General features: G+C 35.8%; 1 protein-coding gene across 4 annotated transcripts in view; it reads right to left on the minus strand.

The window, feature by feature from the left end:
* Positions 1-12,814, minus strand: part of CEP112 (centrosomal protein 112) — a 171,517-nt gene that overhangs the window by 118,234 nt on the left and 40,469 nt on the right. For all 4 annotated transcript variants that reach the window (XM_037405009.1, XM_037405025.1, XM_037405018.1 and 1 more), the window contains 5 exons: positions 10,344-10,498; positions 9,880-10,009; positions 8,841-8,933; positions 7,971-8,030; positions 3,995-4,074 (listed from right to left, as the gene is read on the minus strand). In XM_037405009.1, coding sequence (XP_037260906.1) covers positions 3,995-4,074; positions 7,971-8,030; positions 8,841-8,933; positions 9,880-10,009; positions 10,344-10,498 — 518 coding nt within the window. The remainder of the gene's footprint in view (positions 1-3,994; positions 4,075-7,970; positions 8,031-8,840; positions 8,934-9,879; positions 10,010-10,343; positions 10,499-12,814) is intronic.

A 12,814-nucleotide genomic window follows, 5' to 3' on the forward strand; every position in this document is an offset into this window, starting at 1 on the left:
ATCCTCCACCTGCAATACAACTGTTGGGAACATTACTCAAGTGATGATCCGGTAATTAAAGTAGATTCAAAGATGATCACAGAAATGGAAATATGAGTAAAAACAGACAAAAAGCCTTTAACATACATGTCCTAGCTTCATTTATAAACCACATCAAGGCCGTGACAGTTTCCAGTTCCCTAAATGTCCACAAGTCTCTAAGCTTCTGCATTTCAATTCTTCAATAAAATGGGAAATATTTCCCTACAGCCTACTACATTAAAATTATGAAAGAATTGGATATTAAAATACTAGCGGAGGCAAAAAGTATTTTTAAGAAATAGGCATCCAAATTTCACAAAGCAAGACACAAGAGATCCTGTTGAGATCTACTCCTGGTAAAAGTGCTGTGTAAAGCCATCATGACCTTTTCTTTCTCTTCCATGTAACTTCTTCAGGAACAAATAGATGCAGATTTTTTTTCCTGGGTTTTTTTTTTCTGTTGTATTCAACTCAGTCTGTAGTGTGACAAATTGTAATATAACTACACCTCTTTATTTCCTATTCCTTTACTTAAAGTAAGAAATAAGAACCGCAGAGATTTAGCCTATTTGCAACCCACTCCCATGACACATTTTATGCAACCAAACTGAAGGGATTAGAGAAACAACCTTTCCCCCTAAGTAATTACACAGAAGCTTTTTAAGAATACTTTGTCATTATACAAATGCAGTTTAAATGACATTCTAGAAAAATCGTTGGCGCACTTCCTATATAGTGACTTTCACTATCAGGTAATGCCTATGACATGCATTGCTAAACTAAACATAAAACTGATATCTACAAGCCAGCACCAATAGTCATGAGTATCAGAGCTATTCAATTCTTTTGCAAAAATTTGTTTTTGACAGATTCTTCTGAAATTTATGGTGGAAGTAAAAAAAAAAAAAACACCTTCCATAAACTATCTAAACCCCTATTCAGTATTAAAACTCTGGCAACACTATGTTTTTTGAAGTGAAAGGTACTTCTAGTAATGTGGATTTTACTATTCCACGCAATGCCTCAAACCACTTTCATTATGCATCTGTGTGGATATGTTTGAAACTGCCATAGCGCTGTTTGCTGTCACACCACTGAAAAAAGAATAATAATAATAAAACCACCCACTAAAATGCCTGCCACTTCCCTTACTATGTGTCTGCAGCTGACTAGCTACTCAGGATATAATCCGGTGGCCATTTCGGTATCAAAGTGCCTTCAGATCAAAGTACTTTATGAGAAATCACTGATTCACCCACTAGATTCTGAGCTGCACTTCCACCAGTCGTTTCTATTGAAGACTGTGAACTGTATTTTCACCCATCTCAAGGAAGATAAGGTTGTTTTCTAAAGGTTTACTGTGTGTGCCTTAGCTCGCAATTACTTAATCTGATTCCACAAATAGTCAAAGAAATACAGCAAAATGAAATATTTTCACATAAGACATTGGATCTTATGAATTCATATTATTAGCAAGAGATTGTTAAAAGGACTAATTTTTGCAGCAATGGGGGGAAAAAACCAACATAAGGAAGCCATCCATTTCTGACACAAAAAATGTGACTGCTTGTTATGTATTACTTACGTATATAAGCATATACATCTAAAAATCTTAATAATTTCCAGAAACGTTGGTACTAAATTAATGGCTTGGTTTGCAGAAAGTCAGCCTTGCAGGATTAGCAGTCCTTCTATAATGGGCACGCGAGCCTGTTCTTAGCAGTCACGTGCACCGACACATCTGTGATCAGAGACGTACAGATGCAAGACTGAGGTTTTGCACCACAGTTGAAATCTGAAAGAACTGGCCAGCAGAATATATGCTGGGCTTAGGCTAGGGCACTACATTTCTGTAAATACAGTATTTTTAACCTTTAGGAGCACAAATGCACCCTGATGACTCTGCTAACCTCTGACCCCATCCAGACAAAAAACATGGATGAAACCTAATTTTTTTTCGTATTCAATTACAAAATAATTACTTACTAGCATTACTAATTCCATTACAAAATCTTAACATTAACCCCAAATCATTGCTATGAAACAACCAAAAGAATAGCAGCATAGATTCATTATTAAAGAGTAACCTATATCCAAAATCAAAACATTCCCTGTTTTAAATTAGGAGAGTGATATATCATTTCATGTGAGACATCACAACATTTTAAACACTCTGAATCAAAGCAATAAAATAAAACAAAAGCATAATAATAAAAAAATAAAAAAAGCAAAATAAAAGCATAACAGAAGCAGAGTGCCATATGGAACTGAACCTGGGAAAAGTACTCCACAATATGAGTGGAAGTAGCTTAGAAGACACTTTGAAAACCGGGGATAGTAATCGCCCACTGTAGGGGAAATAGCCTAGACGTGCTTTTAACCTGTCATGCAGTCTCCAGGGGTCCTTTGATCTCAGAGGCTGACCCATCCGCAGTTTTCGCCAAAGGACCCACTCTCACAAAGCACAAGGTTGGGACTGGCCTCTTCCAGCATCATCTTTATTTGTGGGCACCGATGCACCCACCAGTAAACTGGGCTCTTGAAACTTTGGTTTTTCAAACCCTTACTCTAACCCAAATGTTAAACCTAAGCTTAAATATAGCTAGGGAATACCCAAAATAAACAAGGACCTCCTCAACTATCTACAAGAGCTTCTCAGCACGGTGCTGCTCATTCAAAGGAAGTTCAAAACCCACGGCACACTAACCCGCTTTACAAACACCTGCCTCAAGTGGAGCAGCACCGTGTTTACTCTGCATTGGGAGCATCTGCATGGGGAATAAATTCTGAGCAGCCAGCGGACTGTAAAGTCAGACTTGTTTTATTAACATAATTTAGCACAAACTGACAAGTTATTTGAAAGACATGGAAGATAATTAATGCAACCACATTATCAATGAATCAGACTTCAAAATACTAAAAGATTAAGTTTACCTGATATCAATTCAATCTCCCTAGAATTATAAAATTCAGTGCAAAGAATTGAAGGATTAAAAGCTAGAATTTTTATTAATGTCTCTAGTGATCTAAGATAGCCCCATTTTTGCCAAATACCTCAGATTACAGAAATAAAGGAATACAGACTTCAGCCCTGTGACTTTTATTGAAGTAAGTTCACAATGCCTCTGTCAGCCTAGGTAAGATATTTAACTGAGTAGCTTTAGCAAATAACTTCTGGTTTGTTTCAGAATAATCTGTTTTCCCTAGATAGTACTTCCCTAATTTTTAATTTAATCCCTAATTGAATCCCTAATTTAATCTGGATAAACATATGAAAATAATATTTTACATAATCAAAAATGGAAGCAGCATCAGAAGAGTCAATCTTGTCACATGTGCATCTACTTATGTAAACCACTCCCCTACTCAGAAAACATCAAACTTGTTGCATCCTGATCAGTTTTTAAATATACAACGTCAGCAAAAAAGCTGTTCCAAGTCAGTTAATGCTGCAGACCATTTCTCCGAGCCTTAGCTACATTTGAAAAACAACTATTCACACAAAATAGGGTGGTATCAAAGAGGAAAAATCCACATTAAAGTCGTAATGTATGGACATTAAAATAATCACAAATATCATATACTAAATCAAATTAAAATACCATTTAAATAAATACATCTTTCAAATTTTAGAATAGTCCAAAGCAATCAGTCTTTAGTTTGGGTTGTTTCCCTACTATGTATCCATTCAAACTTGAAGCCAGTTTGATTTATTTGACCGGCAAGGCCAGCTGACATCACTGATTCTGGTTTATTCCTGACACTTGAAAGTCAACAGATTTGGGTGGCTTGGTTCTTGCTTTACTTTTTTAGTTTTTATGGCTGACTAGAACCCTGAAGATGCAGCTTTACAACGGGAAGACAACCCAGACAAATTATAGGAAGGCAGTCAGATGAGACAAAGCAGAAGTTTATCTAATAAATTTGACTAAAAAATTGGGGATGATTCAACAAATATTCCATACTCACTTACTTCAAAGCTTCTTCCAGTCTGCGAATTTTCTTTTGAGCATCTCCTCTTTCTTTATCAAGATCATTCTGGATGTCTTGAATCTACCATTTGAAGGAAAGAATACCACATTTCAGCTAAAACAAAGTCTGATTTTTTTTTTAAAAAAAGTATGTTATTTTAAATTGTAAAAACTATTGATTTTGCATTTTTCGCACTGATGTAGATAATCAATATATTTCTAAAATCACATGAAATGCAAAAACAACAATTAACAGAGAGATGAAGTATGAGAATAGTCAATAGAGCTATTTTTCTTCTCAAAATGAACACTATTCTCTATAATTAAGAAATATTAGTAATTACATTAAAAGGAACTTGATTTTCCTTAGATAAACACAGAAATCGTATAGAAATCTGCCTAAAATAATGACATGTATTCTCTGTGGTGCACAGTTCCTACTTAGCAATTTGTGAATACCCAAAGTGAACTACTTATCAATTATTACAAAAATAAAAAAAAATTAAACAAAATGATAGTAAATAATATTACTTCAGAATAATACATACTCAAGCATTAACTAGCTGAGGGTAGATGCTCCTAAGAAAAGTAAAAATTTGAGGAAAAGTAGTTTACTACTAACGAATTCCTGACCCAACGAAATCAAACCAGAGTGCTTCAATCATTATATAAAACTTTTCATTCCTCTATTTTGCATCCAGACATTAAAAGTGCCATTTGGAAATGTGGGGGTATGGCACTCTTCTGTAAGCGCACAACTTACAAACCCACAAAAAGCCCACAGACACATCTAAAATGATAGAGCATCTTCGCTAACCATTATTATTCCATAGTAAACTGTGACCCTATGCGGTTAAAACACAGAGTAAATCCAGAAGAATCATCTGTCACTCCAATGGACGTGGCAAGAACTCAGTCCCAGGGCAACCCGAAAGCCTACAGAAAAAAGCTGCCCCCATCTCCTTCTCATCTGTTCCCCAGATCAGCATCAGTCTATGTGCTCACTTTGAATAACCTTGCAGTATAAAACCAGTCTGCACCACGAAACGTGCCCTCAGTGCGCCGCGCAGGATCACTACTGCCAGCATCACGGGGCCTCACACCTCCCCATTCTCCTCCACTCCACCGCACTGCTCATCGCTCGTCCTTTCCATCGCCCCAAGCAAACTGTACATTTCCAAGTCATCTCCTCCGTGCAACTGCCATCACACCAGGCAATACCTATACACGTATATTTTAAGACATTTGCACACAGAAGTGGGACAGACTTCTTACATAAATCTCCTAAAAATATTCAGCTGCAAAAAAACTTTGAGTCCCTTTAATTACCCTCTAAATGTTTGGGGGTTTTCACAGTATATTTTAGTTATTTAGATTTGAAATACTATTTTAAATCCCATTAGTATTCAATCAATGCAGAATGAAAATAGCAGCTTTGAAGGATCATATTCTAGGAATCTGAGAAATTGCTTGTCTCCCTATAAAGCCATACACTCACAAAAAACGCTGAACAAAATCTGACTCCCACTTCCTAAATTCACTAACCAGGAGTAAGACATTTTTATGAAGAATTCTTTTCTCTAGTACTTCTGGATCAAGAAAGGAAATTTGGCAGCTTCCCACGCACGGTCCAAACCACGGGTCTTCACAACAGGTTTTGCCAAAGGCAGAATAGGTACAAGAGTTTGTTTTGCTTTTAGGGTTGCTCATGTAAGTGTGGCAATGTGACGTACTGAGCATGCTTCTCTTTACCAGATGGGGAGCACAGGAAATCCTTCATTCACCTATAATAATTTGCAGCGTTACATGCTATTATGTCACTACAATAAAGAAAAAACATGTTTTAATGAGTGTATCGTCAGAAGCATAAGAGTATACACCCACGAAAAAACAAATTTAGGGATTCTCTACTGTAAGCAGTTCCACGTAGGTGTATATTACATGGAAGTCTGAATACTTAGTAGGTTTGAAGGAGCCTCCAAACCGATGGGCCGTCTATCAGAAGGTAAAGAAGGTATTGCCAAACCTGGTAAAATTACATATATTTAACAGCTGGCTTCAGAATGGCTCTCAGGAATAATCTGTCACTGTTCTTAGGCTTTGCTGAATGTTTGGAAAACAAGCGGTAGATTATGTATAAAAAGCAGGTGTTTCCTTTGCTTGTAAAACCATTTAGCCTAACTGGTTCCTGATTCAGCAGATAAGCACATTTAATCAAACAGCGACATTTAGGGTTACTACCTATTATTTGTTTGATGTTTAAATATCCTAGGAGGCAATAGCCACTGTAGACTAATGAAGATTATCAGATAATGGGCAGGTTCTTAGGCGAACAGATTGTACCAGACTTCACAATTCCTCTACTTTAAAGCAAGCTTTTTTTAGTACTTTATGGGCCAATCTATGCTATTTTATGGATTTATATCCATAGATTGTTCACGTGTAGGTTTTTTTCCTCCCACTTTCTCAAAGATTTGATTTCAAAAACCAAGTTACAACAAAATTTATGAATAGGAAAATTGCTGTAAAGTTACCTATTAAAAATAAGGGGTCTACTTTCTTGTTTACTGAAAGAGTTACAACTTCACTATCTGTGCTTACTGGTGCAGCGTGATTGCTGGCATGCTCTTGGTCCATGCTAAGTAGCATTCTCCCATACGATCCTCAAACCTCACGCAAGATTCACACAGGACAGGCACCACAGCAGAAAGGTAATACAGATGCATCCACCTCACCGACAGGGATTGTAGTCTAATAGTGTAGATGGGAGCCATGTGATGGCATTTGGACCTGGTGCCTGGAAACACTGCCAGCCACATCTAATCTGGACTCATCTGCAGGGGAAGGGATGTATTGCCATAAACCAATGCCCACTATACTTCAAGAGCTAAAAGATATCCGAACTATGCCAATATATTTTTCTTTTGACCTGCAACACTATTCCAGTCCTAGGCTTTTCTTGAGGCCAACATTCATAAAATACATGACTTGTCTAAAAAGACAAATGTAGGCTAGGATTAGACCAAAACATCTCTTTGAATAAAAAAGTATTTGACTTCAAGTCAGCAGAAGGCACTAACTCAAACCAAAAACTCACTACAATTCATGTTGCAAATGCTATTACCAAGTGACAAGTAGCTGTGATCACATTTCATTATTTTATGTTACAAATTTGCCACATTTGGAAATGACATGTTTGAGTAACACATCCTTTCAATTAAATAGGCATCTAACGCACCCTCTTACCAAACACTGCATGAGTTGAACATATAACATCACTAAAATGGAAGTTTAATTTGAAATCGATTGATGTTTAAAGTCTAAAAGTGTAGACAGTATTTGCACAGTGCTTTAAGATGAAGTGGTTTTGATGAAAATTACATTTTATTAATTTAAGCTTCTAATGTAAAAACAGTGCATGTTGACAACATATAGAGAACATATCCAAATCGTGAAGAAGTAAAGAATAAAGACACACGGGGGAAAAAAGAAGTATGGAAGAACATATGAACACTGACAACAGGTCAGGCTAAGCTCAGTTTAGTTCATTATCTTTTTCCTTTAATAGCACTTAACATCAGATGCCAACAAAAGAAAGGTATGCAAACAGGGCAGGCTTACAGTGCTCTCCCAGCCTCCATCATTTGGCAACAGATTCCTAGAATCAGAAGCAACATCTGTGTACCTAAATATCTGTACTTAAAATCTTGCCTGAATTTGTCCAATTATTTTTCCAACTTCTGTGAAATGCTTTGATTCCAAAATCTATTTCTTTGGGGATTTCAGAATTTAAACTTACACCTTCTGTATGCTTAGTGACATGGTTTAGCGATGGTCTTGGCAGTCCTGGGTTAACCAACTTTTAGGTTGGACTTGATGATCTCAAAGGTCTTTTCCAACCTAAATGATTCTATGATTTTATGTATACAATAAAATTGGAAATGTGCATAAGATGGTATATTTTCCTGAAAACATTACCTGTTTTTCATATACATGCTCCAAATGAAGTTTTTCCTGTTGAAGCTTGTATTCTTGATCCTGCAAAGAGACTTGTATTCTAAATAAACAAATTCCATTCTTCTTTCATTTCAAAGTAGTCATTAAACACACACACGTGCTATTATACAGAGTGGTCGATAAAAATTAAAAATCCACTTTATATCATCGTTGAGGAATTCTCTGACATACAAAAAAATTCAACCAAAGGAAAAAATATCTACATATAAAGAAAACTATCGCAAAAGTCAGGATTCATGTTTTCTAAAGAGAAAAAGCAACTTGTTCTCCTGAGCTATTAAAATGCCATTCTGTACTACATCAGCTGTGAAATGAAAGACATGAGGAGGAAAAGTAGATGCCAAAACTCAGACAGGATTGATACATGATACAGATGTGGAACTCATTACCCTGAGATAGAAGGATTGATTTAAATGCCTAAAGATGGAATATTGACCCGAACTGTTGAGTAGCAACAGAAATAAAAACCATTTTGAAACATACTTAAGAATTGTTTATGGTTTAGGAAAAGAAAAAGATACTTATAAATCTTTGACATGCTTCTCTAAATCCACTGGTACACGTTTATACTGTTTTAACATGTGAATTACAACAAATGATCAAAATGTTCCTGTGAAAATTCTGCTCTTATCCATGAAGTGATCACTTTTAGTCATCCTTTTTAAATCAACCTTTAAGCATAGGGTGACACTTTACATATTTCTATGAATAAAATGCATATAAAGATGCATGTTTTCCATGTGTGTATTTTAGTATGGCGATCTAAACATTCAGGGCACCAGAAGCAGTAAAAAGGGCTGGTCATTCTTGACTAAGAAATTCAGGGCTCACCTTCAGCTGTTGCTGTCTTTGATGTTCTAAATCTTGTAACTGTTGCTTTAATTGAGACAGACTATGCTGTAATTCTTCAGTTGCATCAGATGCCTGTAGGGATTTAACAGGAAAAGGAATTTTTGTGTTGCATTCTTCATTAGCTCTACAGATACATCTTTTGTGTACTTAAATTTATTTCTCAAAGGTGCCTGGAAATCAGAAAAATTATCAACGTGGAGAAAAAACTTGTGTGAGTTTACAACTCTGGATATGTCACTTCTATCTGGTGAACTTAGAAATGTGAACAAAACCACCAAAAAATTAATAATAAAAAGAACCTCGGCACTACCCACTGAAAGAAAGAAAACTACGTTGTAAATTAAATGGAGTATCATCAAAGCTCCCGGAATTCCAGTAAATCAACTCAAAAGCCCCAGTTTGTCCTATCCCTCTAGAGGATTAGCAGATGGTATTTAAAACATGAGCCTTTTATACAATTATTTAACTTGAAATTAAATATGTACTATATATCTACCTATGCATCAATGTAGGTATCAACCTGATAAGATATTTTTACAGAAAGAAACCAAAATTATTACATTTTGGGTGGAATTTTTAAATAATCTCATAAACACACAAATATTTAACATAATATTCCATACTAAGAGGCCTGCAAGACAGTTTGTTTCTGGAAAAAATATTTTCCCCTCATTAAAGAGGCCTTTCAAAAACAGTAAGTCTTTAAGGTCCTCTGGTATCCAGAATTTTTACAGAAGCATAAACAAAATCAGAGTATCAATTACACCTTATCTGAATCAGCTATGGAAATACCACTTTTATGTACACACACACCCGCCAGAATAACCAGGCAACTTCGGGTGATTTTTCAGTTAAATTTGGAAATGAGCAATTAAATCACAATTTTTTTAAAAAAATGTATGCATGAGTAACTTGGGAACAAAACATCTCCTTGGACTTATCCATAAGCATTAGATTTATATTGATGAGGCCACTTTAAAAACACACACTTTAATGCCTATGATATGTGGAAGCATACCTTAGCTGCAGAGAGAGCATGTTCCTGCTTCATAAAATTTATATCAACATCGTATTTACTTTGTAGTTGCTGAATGTTCTCCTCATATTCTTGTATAATACGGTCCTTGTCTTTCTGAAGTGAGCTGTGCCTACAAGTAGTAAGCAAACAGAATATGGAAATTGCTTTCAAATTTTGGCATCTTACCTGCTCAGTATCAATTCTACAGAGCATGCAAGCCTGCCTGTACCACGTGCTCACTGTAACAGAATGAAACGCTCATAAATAATGGAAAGGTGACATACTCCTAACGATGGTCATTTGGGTCAGTTCCACAATGAGTTTTACAACAATTAATACATTTTCATGACAAATTTTCTAATGCCTATCATCACTCATTAAGCTCTTGAAATAAAATTAACATTGTTTGCTTTCAGAAATTCCATATTCGTCAGTGTTAAAAACAGTAACCGCTATTTAATTACCTTGCTTTCATTTCTTGAAGTTCCGAGCGTACTGCCTGGTAACGTTGTTCTGCATCAGTTTTTTCTTGAGATAATTTTTCACGCTGTAAATTACTATTTTCAGCTTCAACAGTCAACTGCTGGACACGAGCCTCTAGTTTTTTGACTGTCTGGTTCTAAAAGTATAGGTCATCATTGAGAAAACACCAGAATAAACTAGGGTATACCCCTGTTGTTATTCAGTAGCCCAGAGCACCAAGATTCTTTGGTGGCCCAGAACCACAACAGTTACCATAGCAAAGCTGTCATCAATCATGACAGTAACTTCTATGTTGTATAAAAAAAATAGAATCTTAAAAATATGGATGTCTATTTCCACATCCCCAAAGTAACATGTCTTCTCCCTTAAGCAAAAAAATATATGCAACAAATTTCTGAATTATGAAACTTTTAAAATGGGAGAGAAAAGATATTTCTATGGAAAACTGTAAGGGATGTTAATACAAGTGAAGCATTTTTAAAACTTCCATTAACCAAGAAACATGTTATCGCTAGCAATATATACAACCTGCAGGTGAGAGAGTATTTGAGGAAAAAACTTCATATATATAAAGGTTCTACTGATCATTATGGTCATGAGCAGCCATAAAAGTCAGCCAGAAAACATTAAACTGTATAGCCTCCAGTGAAGTCCGTAGCTCTTCCATGCTAAAACACTCTTCTGAGTACTTTTACAACCATCAGTGTTTACAGACACAAAAATATTTATCAAATTCCTAATCTAAAACAAAGACCAATGAACTTGGGTTGCTAAAGAATTATAGATTCTACACAATTGCCTTTTATGTGCACACTTTGGCAAAACGACATCCAAGCATGTAAACAGTAAGGCACAGTAATGACTGCTATGGATTTGGAGGGTGTAAGAAGAATGTTATTACACAAACGCTACAGTAACAGTGTAAATGCTGTCTAGTTGTGTTTCAAATCAATTAGCAAATATTAACTAAATAATTCACCAATAACCTTCTAAGGTAATTAATTACTGGAAAATGGAGACACACAGAAAGGGAAAGTGCTGTGCACAGGAATATAGCAAACCCGTATCAGGACTCAGAGCACATTCCTCAGGTTTCTGCTGGTATACGTTTCCTTAACGCACTTCCCCATATAATTTTTTTAGTTACCGTGATTTCCTTTCAACAAATTACAAACAGCTATCAAAAGTTGTATCTTTTTCCTAGAACTTCATCTCCTAACATAAACAATTCTGAAAATGAGCAGAATGAGAACAAGCAGGTAGCATGCGACTACTCTACTACTTCCCATTCTTCCCTAAATTTATGTTAATATGCATGGAAATGACAGAACTCCTCAGGAGGCTGGAGTCAAAAAATAAAACACAGCTGTCCTTCCAGGATGTATGTATCATAGTTATTTTTGGATGAACAAAGCTCCCAAGATGAGGGAAGTGGAACAGTATTTTCACCCTCTGTTAAAGTAAAATAAAAACTCAAAACATCTGCCATCATAAGTCAGCGCCCCAACTGTCACAGGATTATTAAATGAGCCTGGACTAATGCAAGAAGCTCACAGAGCCAGAACGGTCACCTGAACTTTGTCAACTGGCTTAAGATATTTCATGAACATAGTACACCAAACTCTTCCATCACTGCAAAGCCAGCTGCACAGAACAGGGGTGTTTTGGGGGGTGTTTTTAGGTTTGGGGTGTGTGTGTTGGGTTTTTTTTAAGAAAAAAAAGAAACACAGGAAAAACAAAAAAAACCCCAACCCTACATACCTAACGTATCACCACATATGTAATTCCCCCCTGGCCCTCCACCCCTCAAGGAAGTTAATAATTGTTCAATCCACAAAACCCTACTTATCAGTTCTATGGTATTAGTTAAATTGTTCAGCTAATTTCACTTGCTAACAGCAATGGCATTCTTGACAACGTGAAACTCTGAACAAGGAAACTCTGAAATGCCAACAAAAAAAGCCAACAAAAATCAGAAGAGAGAAAGAAAGAGAGAGAAAAGAAGAAAACTAATTTCCAGTGACAGTCTAGTCTTTCATCTTAAGCCGTGCCTTGAACTCTACCTTGTTTAATTATTAAATCAGAAGCTGCTCAGCAAGATCTGTCTGGTTTTGATGGTTCTTAAATTCAATCTTGCTGACAGACTGTGTCCATTTTTCTCTGTATTTACTGTTACCTATGACATGATCTGAATGCTAATTTTTAAATTCAACATTCGTTAATAAAGGAATAAATTGTTTGACATTGTCTTTTCACTCATTTGATTTTCTTCATACCTCATCCTGATAAAAAGTACATCTTTCTTGAGGATGCTTGCTAATTTTTAGCTTTTTGCATCATTTATATAGTGGGCACAAAATTCAGATTACACCTGCTTATACGCTTCTAATTATTCTAGTAAAAATGCAATAAATGAGATTAATACAATAATTATTTTTAAAATCCTTTTCAT

The sequence above is a fragment of the Falco rusticolus genome, chromosome 1, assembly GCF_015220075.1.
Source record: "Falco rusticolus isolate bFalRus1 chromosome 1, bFalRus1.pri, whole genome shotgun sequence".
Classification (NCBI taxonomy): domain Eukaryota; kingdom Metazoa; phylum Chordata; class Aves; order Falconiformes; family Falconidae; genus Falco; species Falco rusticolus.